The sequence below is a fragment of the Staurois parvus genome, unplaced genomic scaffold (genome assembly GCF_062004578.1).
Source record: "Staurois parvus isolate SC_StPar_1 unplaced genomic scaffold, SC_StPar_1.0 ptg000362l, whole genome shotgun sequence".
NCBI classification, from domain to species: Eukaryota; Metazoa; Chordata; class Amphibia; order Anura; family Ranidae; genus Staurois; species Staurois parvus.
In genome coordinates this window covers 6,789,783-6,805,695 of record NW_028318158.1, presented here as the reverse complement: position 1 = coordinate 6,805,695, position 15,913 = coordinate 6,789,783, and the positions used below count along the sequence as shown (strand labels likewise).

General features: G+C 42.8%; 1 protein-coding gene across 1 annotated transcript in view; it reads right to left on the bottom strand.

Annotated features, from left to right (window-relative positions):
• The window catches only part of LOC149456388 (calpain-2 catalytic subunit-like), a 105,016-nt gene that overhangs the window by 39,966 nt on the left and 49,137 nt on the right, over nucleotides 1-15,913 (bottom strand). The window contains exons 4-10 of the mRNA XM_089685062.1: nucleotides 13,453-13,586; nucleotides 12,554-12,722; nucleotides 9,509-9,592; nucleotides 8,023-8,108; nucleotides 6,807-6,881; nucleotides 1,206-1,366; nucleotides 507-676 (exon numbers count right to left, since the gene is read on the bottom strand). Of these exons, the coding sequence (XP_089541188.1) occupies nucleotides 507-676; nucleotides 1,206-1,366; nucleotides 6,807-6,881; nucleotides 8,023-8,108; nucleotides 9,509-9,592; nucleotides 12,554-12,722; nucleotides 13,453-13,586 (879 nt within the window). The remainder of the gene's footprint in view (nucleotides 1-506; nucleotides 677-1,205; nucleotides 1,367-6,806; nucleotides 6,882-8,022; nucleotides 8,109-9,508; nucleotides 9,593-12,553; nucleotides 12,723-13,452; nucleotides 13,587-15,913) is intronic.

The window sequence follows — 15,913 nt, the reverse complement described above, 5'->3', positions numbered from 1 at the left end:
ATGGTGATGCTCTTTGTAATATTTTAAATAGAATTTATTATAATTAAAAAAATGTGTGTTAATGTACAATGTTGTGCCTCAAAAGTCCCATTCCATAACATTTTGTATTTTGATATGTTCAAAGGTTTGCAGAACTTTTTTCCTGACCCTTCACTTTGTCAGGCTCACTCGTGAGTTAAACTACATAAAGTGACAAGGATACATTTTCTAAAGGTAATCCTGGACATATATTGGCTGAACCCACCAGTGTCTAAATAAAAGTGAATATCTTTGATGTACTGACCCTTTAAAGGATAAGTTCACCTTTCATAACATGTTACACCCATATTCAGGGTGTAACATGTTATGATCAGACCGGCCACCGTTCCTCCCCGCTCCGTGCTGTGACAGCAATCGGGGGATCTCCTCCCCACTCTCTAGCCGTCAAATTGCCATGGCCGTTTTTGTATAAAGGTGAACTTGTCCTTTAAGAGGTACTGGTGTAAAAATAAATAAGAGCATCCCACCTCATAGATGGCGAAGCCAATAGTGTGCATGTCCTCCCCTATCTTCCGAGCTTTCCTGCGGTTCTTCTGTATCAGACCCACAATAAACGTGCAGCCTTCTTCTCCATCACCTGGATCATCATCCTCCTCATTCAGCTTTAGCAAATACTGCGGGTTCATCCAGAAAGTGTCTGTAGAAAGGAACATCACTTTGCTATGTACTGTGCTACTGCGATAATGCTACAGAGTATATTTAAATTGAGTCTGTGATCGGGCCATCAACAATTAAATATTTATATATGCATAACAAGTAGTAAATGAGCTTTAAGCCAGCCCTCACTAACCTCTGTAGCTGCAGGCACTGTGGGACAGTTCATTATCAATGTTCACATCAGAAACACTGAAGCTGTTGCAAGTTATTCTCTCAGTAATTCTGCTCACAGTAATAACTGAGCAGGTCAGTTCCCCCTCCCAACAGTGACTCAGCTGCTTCATTTTAATTAAAGTGGCATTGCTTCATGGATGTATTGGATCTTTGTAAATACTAAAGAGAATATAGTGAGCACTGGCAGAGCTGGATATGGAATTGGTACAATACGTGAGCGCACAATCCCTGCCCAACAACTCATATGTGTGGAGGAAATATTGCAACTGTAACATTCACTAATCGGCAGCCAGAGTATTGAAGAAGCTATGACTTCTTTTCTCCCTGTGACCCACCTGGGTAATTCCGGCACCCCCCAGCAGTGGATCCTCGCCTCCACGTCCCATCCATCTTCACCAGACTCCACTTCTTGTATTTGTCTGAGCTCAGGGTGTCAGGGGTGAGGTTACAGATCTCCAGCCTGGAGTAGTGTCTCAGGAAATCATTGTATGACATCCTAGGGGGAGGGCAGAAAATATATCATATGCACTGACATATTCAGAAATCTTTACAGAGAACATACTGTAGATACATTCTATTATCCCTGCCCCAGAGGAGCTTACAATCTAACTTCCTGTCATAATTATACCAGATATTTTATATATTAAGGTCAGTTTGTTTAAGAGTCAGCCCAGGCATTGTTCAGATTTACTCCCATCTCTCTACTTTCCCCTATCAGAGCATGATCCAGAATTATTTATTTTGCTTAATTAGTTCCTATAGGTTGAAAGAGCATTTATTACTCCCTGTGACATCATCATCAGGTGTGTAAAAGTCTTCCAAGGGCAGTTTCTGAAAGGCCAGTTCCTATTGATGTAGGAATGTCCCCAGAACTACATCCCCCCAAGAGCCCTTCTCCTGCAAACAGCATGTTGGCAGACTATTGGGAACCAAGGTAGCCACGTTATGCTGGAAAATAAACCAATGTATGAATGTATAAAGTTGGAAAGGGAAAAGGGGGAAAAGTTGGGTGTTGTAGTCCAGCTGGCAGGACTGACAACTGTTGGGATTTCATTGCAGCAGAGACATTGTGTTGTGTGCTCAGTGCTAGAAACCCACTGGATTTCTGGCAGATCAACAGGTATTTTTCTGTACTTTCAGGGTTTTTAAAGGAATAAACATGGGGAAATGTAATACAGAGATGTACTGAATGTTTTTTTTTTTTATTATTTTTCCCTGACATATTCTTTAGGTGAAGGTGTATAAATGGTCTGTATCCATGGCAACCTCCAGCCACCCAGCAGAGTACAGACCATCCTCAGGAATGAATGGGGCTGTGGACCCAACTGGGGTGTTTTTTTATTTAAAGGTTGTATGCCATGGCTGCACTATTGAAAGGACAACGTCATTATGGGGTCTATGTATAAAACACTTTGCTGTACCAATATGTCAATCATTTGCATGGGTTCCATGAATCTTCACTGTCATTTTCCTAATAGGTTTATTTGCTAGAATTGTCAGTGCAATCTGGTGGCAATTAAGAAGTATTGTTTCCTGAAATACATCAATCTGGAAAATACCACATTATTGCCTGTAGATGGCAATGACATTCCTAGGAAATAGGCCTATTAGGAAAATTACAGTGAAGATTCATGGAGTCTGTGCAATTGATTGACTTATCTGCACAGTGAACGTTTTAATATATAGCCTTTAAAAACAAGTTGTCCTTTAAAACTGAGCTCTCATCAGATAAAAAAAATACATACACTTGGGTTGAGAGTGTAATGGCAGGAGGAAACCCACACTAAAGGAGAGACTCCATGCACAAAAAGTCCCGGTGAGAAATGAATGCAGGACCTCAGATGGAGAGACTGCTACACCCAACTGTATATTGAATGATTCTATGAATTCTTCACATTCCAGCTGACTCATCTGTGCTACTTTCTAGAAGAGGACGCTGCATTAGATCAGGTCATATGAGTAATGCAGACATAGTTTCCTTCCTGAGCTCCTGAAGAACAGTCATATTTGTTTTTTTTACACAGGCAATACCTTCCTGTACTATTCCACAAATCCCACTATTTATTTATTTATTTCAGGTACTTATGTAGTGCCGTCAATTTACGCAGCACTTTACATATATATTGTACATTCACATCAGTTCCTAACCCTCAAGGGACGTCCAACTAAGCACCAGGTATCAAAGTATCAGATGGAAAGGCCATTTGTGATATTCTTTAGCAATCAACTCAAGACATCAAGGTGACAACTGTCACTTATCAAAGTGAGGGCAAACAATGGCCCATGTTGCCTATAGCAACCAGACTCTCCACTGCTATAATGATTGACCATGGGCAACACCCCACATCCTACCAACACAAACATGTAAACTCTAAATTCTGAACTGTTGCTATAGACACTTTATTGGGAATTAATCCTGCAAGTGGTCATCATCCCAGCAAAAAAATGCCAAACCATAGGAAACGTACAAAAAAACCATAGATATATAGCAAAAAATGGCAAGCCGTAGGAAATGTATAAAAAAAACTATATATATATATATACACACATACACACATATATATATATACATACCTACAGTATATACACTATATATATATATATATATGTCTGGGTTAAAGTATCCTCAATATTATTATTACTATTATACAGGATTTATATAGCGTCAACAGTTTGCGCAGCTCTTTACAAAATGAAGGTAGACATTACAGTTACAATAAAATTTGGTACAAGAGGAAACAGAGGGCAATGTTACATTTTTCTGTTGTCCTGTAGAAGTATATAAGAGTATTGTGCAGAGTCTGAAATCTGTCCCTGCCTCATATACCCTGTAATCAGTTGGTGGTTTTTTGTTGTATTTTTGGCTTTCTTGGAAAAATTGGAAAGTAGTTACCAATATTGACCAGCAGAGAGCGCAGTTTTCCACCCACTATCCTGCCAGAAATAATAGGGGATCTATTTCCTCCTGTCCCTGGGAAGTGGAGTGACTCATGGATGTCTCTTCTGTTATATTCATGGAAAAGAAGGCTCAAGGCTTACTCAGTATAGAATAGCAAGCACAAAATACATGGCAATCAGATTTTACTTTAGAGTGAATGCTCTCAGATGCATCCATCTTGCATTTTGGATGCTCCATAGTTTTTTCTGTCCTCCTTAAGCTGTTCTTGTATTGCCATTGACTTTTAAGGGGAAAAATACCCATGTACACAAGCTACATGTTTATACTGACTGCAAGGGCTTACTGTATTTATCTATAACAAATAAGTTCTTTGTATTGTATAAAAATTCCTAACAATAAACTCTCCTCTATCCTTGTTAATCAATCAAAATTCATCTTTCAGGTTTACAGTACCTGAAAATAAAGAATAAGGGTGCATTCACACGGGTGATTAGCACACAATGCAAATTCCAGCAGCAAGAAATCTGCAGATTCCAGCAGCTGGAATGACAAGTGTGGGCTCAGCCTATACAATGCAACGAGAGGCTGTGCGCACAGACAGCAATTACCTGCAGTTACAGACAGATAATCGTGGCTGGAGACCATCTATCTGCATCCAGTCACAATCATCTGTCCCCAACTGCAGGTATTCATTCGCTGGCTGTACAAACAATCACAGATAGCCTCAGCCACAGTCAGATGGATCAGATCTGCGGATTGGGGAGGATAATGGATCGGACTCCGATCCATTATGCTCAATCCGCAGATCCGATCCATCCTGCGGGGATCGTCGGAGGAGGTGTCACCAAGTGTTACTGCACTGGGTGATACCAACCCTAGGGATGCCCCTGTGTCTCAGAACCCACCAGGTCCCCATGCCGCGTGTGTCCCTTCTTCCAAGGGGCAGTGCTGCCCCCCCTGAAAAATGCTGCCCTAGGCAAATGCCTTGTTTGCCTTGTGGTAAATACACCCCTGCTCATGACTAATCAGCAGATCACACAGGACAGTGTACACAAGAACCTGATCTACACACCTGGGACCTGGTAAACTGCAGTGTCAAACAAGTCCAGATTACTAGCATCATAAATAGAACCTTTAATTTCATCATTTTACTTCTACTTAAATAAGAAAGAGGCACAAAACATCAGACGGCCTGATTTATAAGTTAATGCAAAGGGAACATGTGCAATGGTGTAAATGGAATCCCTCAATATGGCCAGGGCACAATAGGGGCACAGATAACCAATAACAAACAAAAAATTAAGTCTGGAAGGCTGCTGACCTAGAACCTTAAAGCTGTTAAGTGCAAAATGACCCTTGCAGTGGGCCCCCCTCCACATCACAAGGGTGCAGAGCTTGTTCTGTCTAGGGGTAGTGAAATATGCTTTCCTTATTCCTCACTCCTGTAGGCATTCTGATGTCAATCACAGACAATGCAGGAGCAGCAGTGGTACCTGCATGGTACATGATGACATTGAGGACCTGTCCACAGTGGAGGAGAGTGATGGCGTAAGCTCCTCTGGTACAGACGTGACTGGCTCAGTGATCTCTGTACAGCACCTCGGTATATGTCAGAGATATATAACATGACGGATCTCCTAGATTGTAAGCTCCAAGGATCAGGGCCCTCCTATCCCTCTTGTATTGAACTGTATTGTTGCTGTATTGTCTCCCGTTATATTGTAAAGCGCTGAGCAAACTGTTGGCACTATATAAATCCTGTATAATAATAATGGCTGCCATGGGAGTGAGGAATAAGGTAAGTATAGCAGCTTAGACAATTCAAGCATTTAACACTTGCGGTGCAACTCAGTAACACTGGGCTTGGTAAAACCACAACTTGGCATTACTGTGCTCCGTACCGGGCCACTGCAACTTTCACACAGGGGCATGGAACCTTTAAAAGTCAAGGTTCAGTGTCACTGAGCACAGCATTGCCAACCACTGCTCCTGCCAACAGACTCAGTAGGTCCCCAAGAAACTGCTCAGTGACCCTAAGGCCCAGTTCACACTACATGCGCTTCAGTTGCTTTTTTCTGCATCCAAAATGCACAGAAAATAGGTTATATTGTTGTCTATGTCATAGTTCACATCAGTGCTTGCAGTTCCAGTGCGTTCCAGTTGCAGAAAAAAAGTAGAACAGGCTGCACAGAATTGTACTGGAATGTGGTAAAACGCATAAAAACCACACTGGAATGCACATGTCCCTATTTAAATTGAAGAAAAAGAAAGGGTAAAAAAAGAACTGGAATGCATTAAAAACGCTCTGGAACACATCAAAAACCCATCAAAACCGCACCGGAATGCGTCAAAATTGCGCATGCAAAAATGCACCTGGAACGCATCTGCACTGTGTTTCTATAGTGTGAACCGACCCTAAGGCTCTGTTTCTCTGAGCTGACTGTGTGTGTGGTAGTGGCAGCTGTGTGCATGCAAATATGTAATCATTTCAAAAACATTAAGCCTGGGTTCACACTTGTGTGGTGCGGGACGCCGCATGTGATTCGCACAGGAATCGTACCGCAAATCAAACGCAATGTCTGTACAGTGTGACTTGAGACATTCATTTTGTATGGCTCACATTGCACTGCATCCGCACCAGAATGGTGCAAGACCCTTTTTTGCTACAACTGAATCGGTGTGAACACCCATGCGATCCAATTCTGGCAATCGCACTACATTTTGCAAGCTGTTTCAGGGTGTCATTATTTTAACATTGACACCTGCAGCAGATCGTGTGAACACCATGCATTTCAATGACTGGACTGATCCTCATGTGAACTGTCAGCTTTTCGTCATCTTGCTGCCGTGCAACAGCTTCCAGTGTCATACAGATGCTGCAGCATGGAGGTGAGTATCTATGTTTGTTTCTTTATTAACCCCATAATTCTTTTTTAAGCTTTAAGGAGATACACTAATCATATACTATATATTCTCACATGCACACTAACCATATGTAATGTAGATCGGGGCTTTAGATGAAGTTGCATTCACTTACCAGAATTCTCCATCATCACATCGCTTAATCAGCCTGTCCTTCTTACTAGGATCCACAGAATTCCATTCACTGGAGCTGGAGGAAAGGAAGCAAAATCAGCATTTAGTAATAGTCACTTTAATAGGATTAAAGTATTCAACTGAGCGCAAGACCTTGGTCACCCGAGCAGAGATAGCTTCTGACCTTCAAAGAATCAGAGCTATGATGGCCATAAATGGCTCCCACCCAGGGGCGGACTGACCATTTGGAAACACGGGCACTGCCCGAGGGCCCGAGGTCAGTAGGGGGCCCCATGAGATGCCCCTGGTACCTTTTTCATAGCCTTTTTTGAGTTTGGGCAAGGACACAGGGGTCCTGTGATCCACTATTGCCCGGGGGCCCCATGAGTTGTCAGTCCACCCCTGCTCCCACCCCCTAACATCCCAATTTGTTGTTCAGGCAAGAATGGGGCCACGAACCATGGGTACCCTGTATGCTTCAGGTATGTTGAACAAACAATGCTGCTATGGTGGGTAGACATTTTATTCTCTGTCTATACATGACCAGGCTAAATGTACCTGTAATGTTTCTCTGCCCACAACCACTCTATCAAAATCCTACCACTTCCAAGTATCGTAAAGCATGGTCCTTGCCCCCTGCTTCCCCATAACGCACTGCTCAACGTCTGATCATGCAACCATTAGGCTCCATTATCTTTAAATGGTGGGAAAGGATGTACCGTACTTTAGAGATAGAAATTAGCAATGATACTTAGTAATTAATGGTATTGTCAGAGAATGCAGTGAGGATTGGTGAAGTGCATGCCTAGCATGTGTTGAGGGTTAGGCTTGAGTTTTAATTTATGTGACAGGTGTACTTGAAAACTACATCAAACTATAAAACCCATGTTTCCCTTAGCAATGGATCATAGTAAAGGTTAATAAGACTGTATCCATGATAACACGTGACAGCATGTGATAGCACTGACTGGCTGCTTAGGCACCAAGCGCTCTTTGAAAGAGATAACGTCATATGTCCCCCATACTCAAAAGTACTGCATATTTCTGTCTGCAGGGCTCAATGGATATGGATGAGTGCAGAGAAGGTATAGGTTGGTGACATTATTTAGATGTAAAGTCAGGTGCTGTATCTTCAATGTGCATTAGGTTAAGGTGGCCTCTGTTATTCTCTTAGCAATGGCCCACTTTAGTAATAGTGTCCATATGTTTCTGCTCACTTGTCACTCCAAGCACCCGTCCACTCCACTTCTCCCCATGGATTGCGGATTCTGATGAGTTTTTCCATACGTCCTCTGTAATCCACCTGTTAAATTGAAAGGGCTTAAAAAACTCATAAAGCAAGAAGCCTACCTACGGAAAGGTGGGTATCTCCAAGAGAATAATGGGCAGAGGGGTGTATTTGCCTGACTTGAAGCAAGTTGCTGGGGCTAGTATACTCCCTTAGGGGGGAAGCAAATACTATAGTGTTCAAGTGATGCTTAAACCTGGAACATTGCTTGTAATTATTGGTCCAGTTATGGCTACCCTAAACCAAGGAAGAATGTTATGTAAAAGCTAACCTGAATCAGTGTTAATAATAAAAGCCCAAACTAACACACTCTTCAATTGACATAAATGTTTTATAAAGACGAGAAATATCACCTTCTATAATATCCCAAATCTGGCACCTCCATTGACCAATGTGTAGGCAGATGCAATCTGTATTCTCCACTAAAAGTGGCGCTGGACAGAGGGGAGCGGAAGAGGAGGGAAACTGAGTTTCTCTATGACTTCCTCGGTTAGCAGGGACAGTGATCCAATTGGACACTCTTGTCCCATGTGATTCTGGCAGCCTCCTTGGGTCAGGCAGCGTCTATTTATGTCTGTTTAATACTGACCCCAGGTTTTGGCATGCTTTATGCGAGTATATAGTGTAGGGACAGATTCCCGATTTGTCAGGAACAGTACTAGGGAAAAGTTCCAGTGGAGTAGAGAGAGAGCAGGGTCTACGTCTACCACCTCAGGAAACTTCCCCTTTGGGCTGGACTGGTCAGGCCACACTCCTGGCAGACATTGTCTGCAACTCTGAGTCTACACACTGTTGTCTCTACACTGCACTGTTGTACGTGATCCTGGTTAGGTAAGCCTCCCTGCCGGGCCTGCTTGTACTGTTGAACTACTATTCAAATCGGGACTCTGTGTGCTTTGTGCCAGCCACACCACACTGCACCTACCCAACAAACGTCCAGCAGACATTATTCTCCCAAGAGCCTTGGGCATAGACACTAGTCAACAGACCAGGCAGGGAAGGAATGGGGAATTTAAATATTTATTAAAAAAAGACAAATTTTTATAGCATATTAACTACATTGGTGAAATGTTTTGTCATTTTGGGTCTTTATATGCCATTTCTGGAAATGCCCTGGAAAAGAAAATATTGTAAAAACTCTAGATTTCAAATCATATAAAATGTTTGTATTGCCTGATAGTGGTCAACAGGTTTCCAACTTCCACTTGAAATTTTGACTGGATGCTTTGAAATGGCAGTGAGGGAGCCTCATCTACCTGTTTGCTCCCTTGTTCATCCCCTTGTTTCCAGTACATGAGAGTTACAGGAACAAAGGATGATACAGATAATTCTCACAGGCACATCAATCCATAAGACCAAAAGATTTTGAACCCTTTGATAAAAGGGGCTTTACATATTTCTCTGATAGTACCCACCTCTTCTGCGGCAGTGACGGAGTAGGCATGACCCTTCACCAGTTTCTGAAAGGTGATCGCCTCGGTTTCAGCGGCACTTGTGATCTGTGAAAGAAAAGGTAACAAAGGTTCTTCCACATGGCTGCACAGAGACAAAGCTCTCATGGAATATTAAACAAAGAAAAGAACAATAAGAATGTTTGCTCTTTACTTTTTATATCTCCCTATGTAGGGTCATGGAACCTACACTCAACATAGTTGCTTTCATCTTTTGAAGTTGCAAAGAAAAACTAATAAAGATTTCTTTTTTGCTAAACTCAAACAAAAAGTCAATTTCTTTTATTCGAGGACTGAGTGCAGAAAAATCCTAAAGCCCAACTGAACTTTTGGTTTCAATCAGCTAAATACATTCCAGGTGCATTGAAAAAAAAAAAGAGAAATGTCTTACAGTCGTGTTGAAAGGCCAGCGAGCTGTAGAGAAGGACCCTTGTTCTGTGGAAGCAGTGGTCTCTTTGTGGAGGTCTTCCATCCTCTGAACCCCCCACCATAACCCCACAGCGGTAATCTCCTGGTGCTGTGGGCTTAAGGTGAGCCTGTCATAATCGCTTACTGCCAACTATGCCCACCCTTTCCGCCCCCCCCTCCTTTATTCATAGAAGCTATTCTATAGCTTCCATCAATGAAACAGACCTTTCATTCATCGGTCCTTCCTCCATTCTTAGATTCCTAAAGTGCTTTTCACTGATGAAAGTTATAGTACAGCTTCTATGAATAGAGGAGGGGGAGGAAAGTGTAGGCATAGTCACACTCTTGACAAATGCCTCTGATAGGTGCAATAGCTTGTAATACCGCTGGGGAGGGTTTAGGGGGGCAGAGGACCATCAGGACAGCAGCAACCAGCGCAAGAGACCATTCTCATTAGATATAATTACTGTAAACCAGATTCCCAGTACCAGAAAACCAGTGCAGACCTATTCTGATGCACACATGCTCATATTTCTGAGCAAAGAAGTCATGTTAAACATACTGTTCCTGTTCGCCATGCTCATGTTTGTGCACAAGCGTGCATACAAGTGCACATGCTCATACCAATTAGCATGTACATTTGGTGTCCAGTGGCCTATTTAAACTGGTTTGTCACTATGAGAATTTGCTGAATGGTCTTCAGCTTGTTCCCATGTTCCTGAGACCTGATTTGTTGTACCTGCTTATCTGTGTATGACCTGGCTTGCCCTTGGACAACTCTATTCACTTGATTACTCTGACCCCGGCCTGTTTACTGTACTTGTCTTTGCCTGCTGATTTTGTAGCTTTGCCTGGCTGTTACTGACCTTGGCCTGCCTCCTGGACCTGTTCTTCCTGACGATTTGGTCCCTCTCTGCCCGTTGTTGCTGACCACTGCCTGTCTCCTGGTCCTCCTTTGATCTTCTGCTCTGGTGCCAAGCTGCTCCTGCATCCTGTTCCGAGGACTGCGACTACCACCTCCCACTTACAGAGGGGACCTCACCTGCCAGCTACTCCGGCACTCGTGCCACTTCTTGCCCTTACACTCTCTGTCTCCACCTTCGGGAGTGTTGGGCAGGAGGTGAAAGAGGATGCTCCTTAACATGACTAGTGCACCCGAGATAGGTTCATCCAGACCCCACTACACCACCACTACCCTTCCATACCAATCCCCTTTACTTACTATACTTACAGAAAACACAACACCAATTTTGGAGTAAAATGGCCAACACCATTCCTTATAACAGAAAACATAAAGAGTTGTCGTTGGTCTTTGAAGGCACCCCCAAAACGATCTGAAATGCACCTGCGGACAACCATATTCCACTAGGCCTCCAGCCACAACCAACCAGCTCGGAGACAACCATACCGTCCGCAGTGCAGCACCACCACCTTCCAGTTAAACCTTGGTTAACTGGAATGTTCCCGGGCACACCATACCAACGATGGGTCCCACACCATTTTGTACCTCCAAGATAAGAACCGCCTCCAAAGACCAACCACCGCCCAGGAACTGAAATAACCCCCCCCCAGGAGGAACACAACACTCACCAAACAGGGAGGGCGGGAGGGAAGCTCTTTCTCCCACGTCCAGCTCCCAACTGACGCCCCTCCCCAGGACACCCCACCCTAAAGTGCAGAAGACCCCACCTACACTCTCCTCTACCAACCAGATCCCCCAGCTATCCTTTACCAACCCTAATACTATCATTAACCCCTTACACGTCTTCCTTCTCTGGGCCTCTGGGCCTAGTCCACTCTGGGCCTAGTCATGCCTGCCCTGCGCTAATTCTTTTCTTCTTTTATCGTTGCGAGCATTTCTTTCCAGTCTTCTCCAGGTATGTGATAACACTCTCACAACACACCAATAGCCTGCAGAGTGTGTACAAATAGGGCTTCACTTGAATGGAGAAATCTACCTATGAATAAGTGGGGGGTGCGTTGGACTTCTGTAGAGGGACCACTGCTTCCACACAAAAAGCAATTGTCTTTCTCTGTAGTTGTAACCCAACAAGTGTCCTTATTGGAAAATTATCCTCTATTCCTGTTCTGCTAATAACTCAAAATTTGGATTTGGCATCACTTTCAACTCCAGTGACAACAGCCATCAGAAGTTATTTAACTGGCTGAATTGAAAATCCTCTTTTTAAACCAGAGAGCAAAAATGTAACCATAGTTTGCCGCCTTTTAGATGAGATTGCTGCATTACTTTTTTCAAGCTTTTGTTCCCTTTCAACTGGTGATTCTGATAATAACATCCTTCTTGTCCTAGGGTGACAACGCTCACTGTACTGTATCTATGGAGGTACATCTTAGTCACCCCAGGACTGGACTACAAACACTCTCCTCTGTAGTCCACAGATCGAGCTGGGAACAATGTAACAGTCAGTATGGTGAGATATCATCTTTTTAGAATTATTAGAACGTATTTTTCCACTTATTATACAGATATAACAAAACGCTTTCAATAGTATATTTAACAGCACAAAAGCAGCAAATAGAAATTCATCATTAGAGCTTTTGTTAGCGTTTTTTAGTAGTGGTTTGAAGAACCTCACTTACATCTATAGAGCAGCCCAGGAGAGAACCTGTCTTCAGAGCCTTCTGTATGATCTTGTATAGGTCATTCGGAGCTTTTTTCAGATCGTACCACTCGGCAAGACCTCCGGTGAAGTCTTCAAAACCCTCTGTGGTGGCCCCGCCAGAGAGAGCTTCATAGGACCCATTCAGCCTGTGTTTGAGGACAACAAGTTCTAAAATGCATCTGGATTTCATAGTATGGCCTCTAATCTGACTTGACTTGTCTATCTTCCGCTAGAATTGGCCCCTGAAATGTCCGGTACATGTCTACTTGCAACAACAAAGTAAAAAAATCTTGCTTCATACGGACATATAAAAAAAGCTATATATATATATATATATATATATATATATATATATATATATATATGTGCTCTTCGTTTACGGATCTGCATTGTTTTCAATGGAGCCATTCACACAGGTACAGAAACATGAGATGCATTCAGAACTGTAACACAAAACTGAGCATGCGCAGCTTGTCCCTTGCCTCTGTTCTATCAGGAGATATTTGGAAGACACTGGAAGAAGGGGAGGATCAGAGAAGAGAGGATCAAACATTCTTTGTACACAATGTGGAGGATTAACCCCTTAGGTTCTACAGTGAGTATAACAAGCATGCTTTACTGCATATACAGACTGATTTTACTGTTGTGGGTTTAGTAACACTTTTACTTCTATTTAACTCTATGCATGGAAGAACTTTACAGTGTGGTATATCGCGTTGGAATGTGTTGCAGAAATCTGGAACATGTGATTCAGCATACACCAACACAGTGCATTGGTAGGACATAAGACAAATAGCCTTGTCCACACATTAGGACTACATTGGGCAACAGGCTTGTGTGAATGAGCCCATAGGGTATGCGTTGCCCATCACTTACTTTGCATAGGCTTTCTCCAGCAGGGCACTCCAAAATTCAGTCCCTTCGGCTGAGTGAACAAAGACGAGCTCCCCTTTCTTGGTTGGAAGTCTGTCATCAATAACCACATCCACCCATTCTCCAAACTGCCAGAACTAGACGAGAAAAAAATAGGACACATTTTAAAAAATGTTATATACTAAAGGTGGCAGCATTCAACTTTTTTCTACTTCATGCTAAAACTAAAATGATCTATGAAGGTTGCTCTCCATATTGTGTTGATATAATACCAGGATTTTGTTTCTATATAGCACATGCCTTCAATAAATAATTTGAAAGCATGGACAGAAAGAAAACGGGAAGGGGAAGAGGAAGAGGAGGTGAGAGGCTGTCATATTTTCTGGTGTTAATTGAAAGGTTTTCTAGCATCCCTTTAGATCACGGGTGTCAAACTGGCGGCCCTCCAGCTGTTGCCAAACTACAAGTCCCATGAGGCACTGCAAAATTGACAGTTACAAGCATTACTCTCAAAGGTAGAGGCATGATGGGACTTGTACAGCTGCGGACTGACAACTCATGGGGCCCCCGGGCAATAGGGGATCATGGGGCCCCTGTGTCCTTGCCCCAACTCAAAAAAGCCTATGAAAAAGGTACCAGGAGCATCTCATGGGGCCCCCTACTGACCCCGGGCCCTCGGGCAGTGCCCGAGTTTCCAAATGGTCAGTCCGCCCCTGGACTTGTAGTATCTCAGCAGCTGGAGGGCCGCCCAGTTTGACACCCCTGCGTTACATGTATATGTGCCTGCTGATCCATGCATGCCAGGGATGTGTTCATTCCCTTAACTCTGCATATAGAAAACCATGGGGCTATCTGCAAATTTATCCGGAATAGAAGGGCATTAGAATGCTGCTACTCTTGATAATCCAAATATACTCTCAAAAGAAATAAAGTAAGTAAAATCCCTGTTTGAAAATTAGCTTGAATTGCCTGAAGAAATAAATACATGTTTATTGTGTTTAATATTTAAATCAGTCATCTTTAAATCATTCTAATCAGAGACTAGAAATTTGAGTTGTTACAGAACTAAAAACATGCGAACTGCCAACACTAAGACCAAGGCTGGAAAATATAGCTCCTTAGGTTACTAAAAGAATTAACATCCCTCACACTCATCTTCTGAGACAAGCAAATCAAATGTCAGTTGTCAAAATGCTAAAGGGTCTTTTTATAAAAAATCTGCAGTGTGAATGCCTCAGCATTTGCACAGCCATAAGAAGTAATCCCCATAATGTGTCTAATGTGTGTATTGCCTATGACCATCAAGTCCACTTAGTGGCCATAATGCGGTACTTTCCTTAAATATTACAATCAGGAAAATACCACATTATGGTCAATAGATGGAGCTGGTGTTTTAAAGAAATACACATAATAGAAACATTGCGGGAATTGTTCTCAATGGTTGTGTGAATGCTGAGGAATTCGCAAGACACATTTTTATAAATAGACCTCTAAGTGTATGGCAGGCTTCAAATAATAGTTCTTGTGTAAGTACTGTAGACAGAGAAAGGATGAAGAAAGTGTTTTTTTTCTGGTGAAAGAGAGACAGTTCTTGTTTCAGATGCTATATACGTGTTTTCTTATAAACCAGTTTTGTAGTTTACAATTTTCTCTTTCCAAAGCGTCAATATTTGAAATACTAAACAACTGCATATTTTTCACTATTCTACGTGGTGAATAAATTAGCACATTTGCATATTTTGAACAGTTCATTGAAGAAAATGCTGAATATTTAATCTGCTCGGGCTTTATAAATGACATTGTGATCTCTTTGTCTTTGTTTGTGTTGTCAAACAGGGGCGGACTGACAACTCATGGGGCCCCTGGGCAATAAGGGATCATGGGGCCCCTGTGTCCTTGCTCAAACTCAAAAAAGCCTATGAAAAAGGTACCAGGGGCATCTCAGGGGGCCCCCTACTGACCCCGGGCCCTGGGGCAGTGCCCGAGTTTCCAAATGGTCAGTCCGCCCCTGTTGCCAAACATTCTGCAGGTTATGGCTTCATTCACATGCATGGTGGCTCCTGTATTGTAGGAATAAGGCATTTGTTTTTGGACCTGCATCCACCCCAAGCTGTATACAGGCAGTCTGTGGAAGTGAATGCAGATGCAGCAGCTGCACAGACAGAGTCGCATGTCATAATTTTAGAGCCGTGCAGGAAAGGGTCGGCAGCTTCGAATGCACACGGATCCCGAACACTCATATATTTGAACCAGATCTATTAAAAACAATAGGATTCCAAGTACCATGCATTTTAAGGCATGCACAGAGCTTGCAGGTCCGAAAAGAGTGCTCACACTAAGTTCACACTGATGCGGTGCGGAATTTGCAGCGTTTTCAGTGCAAATTGCGCACCGCATCAGAATCGCACCACATTCATGCGAACCGCTGCGGGTGTGTATGTTAAGTTAAAGTTAAGAACACCCC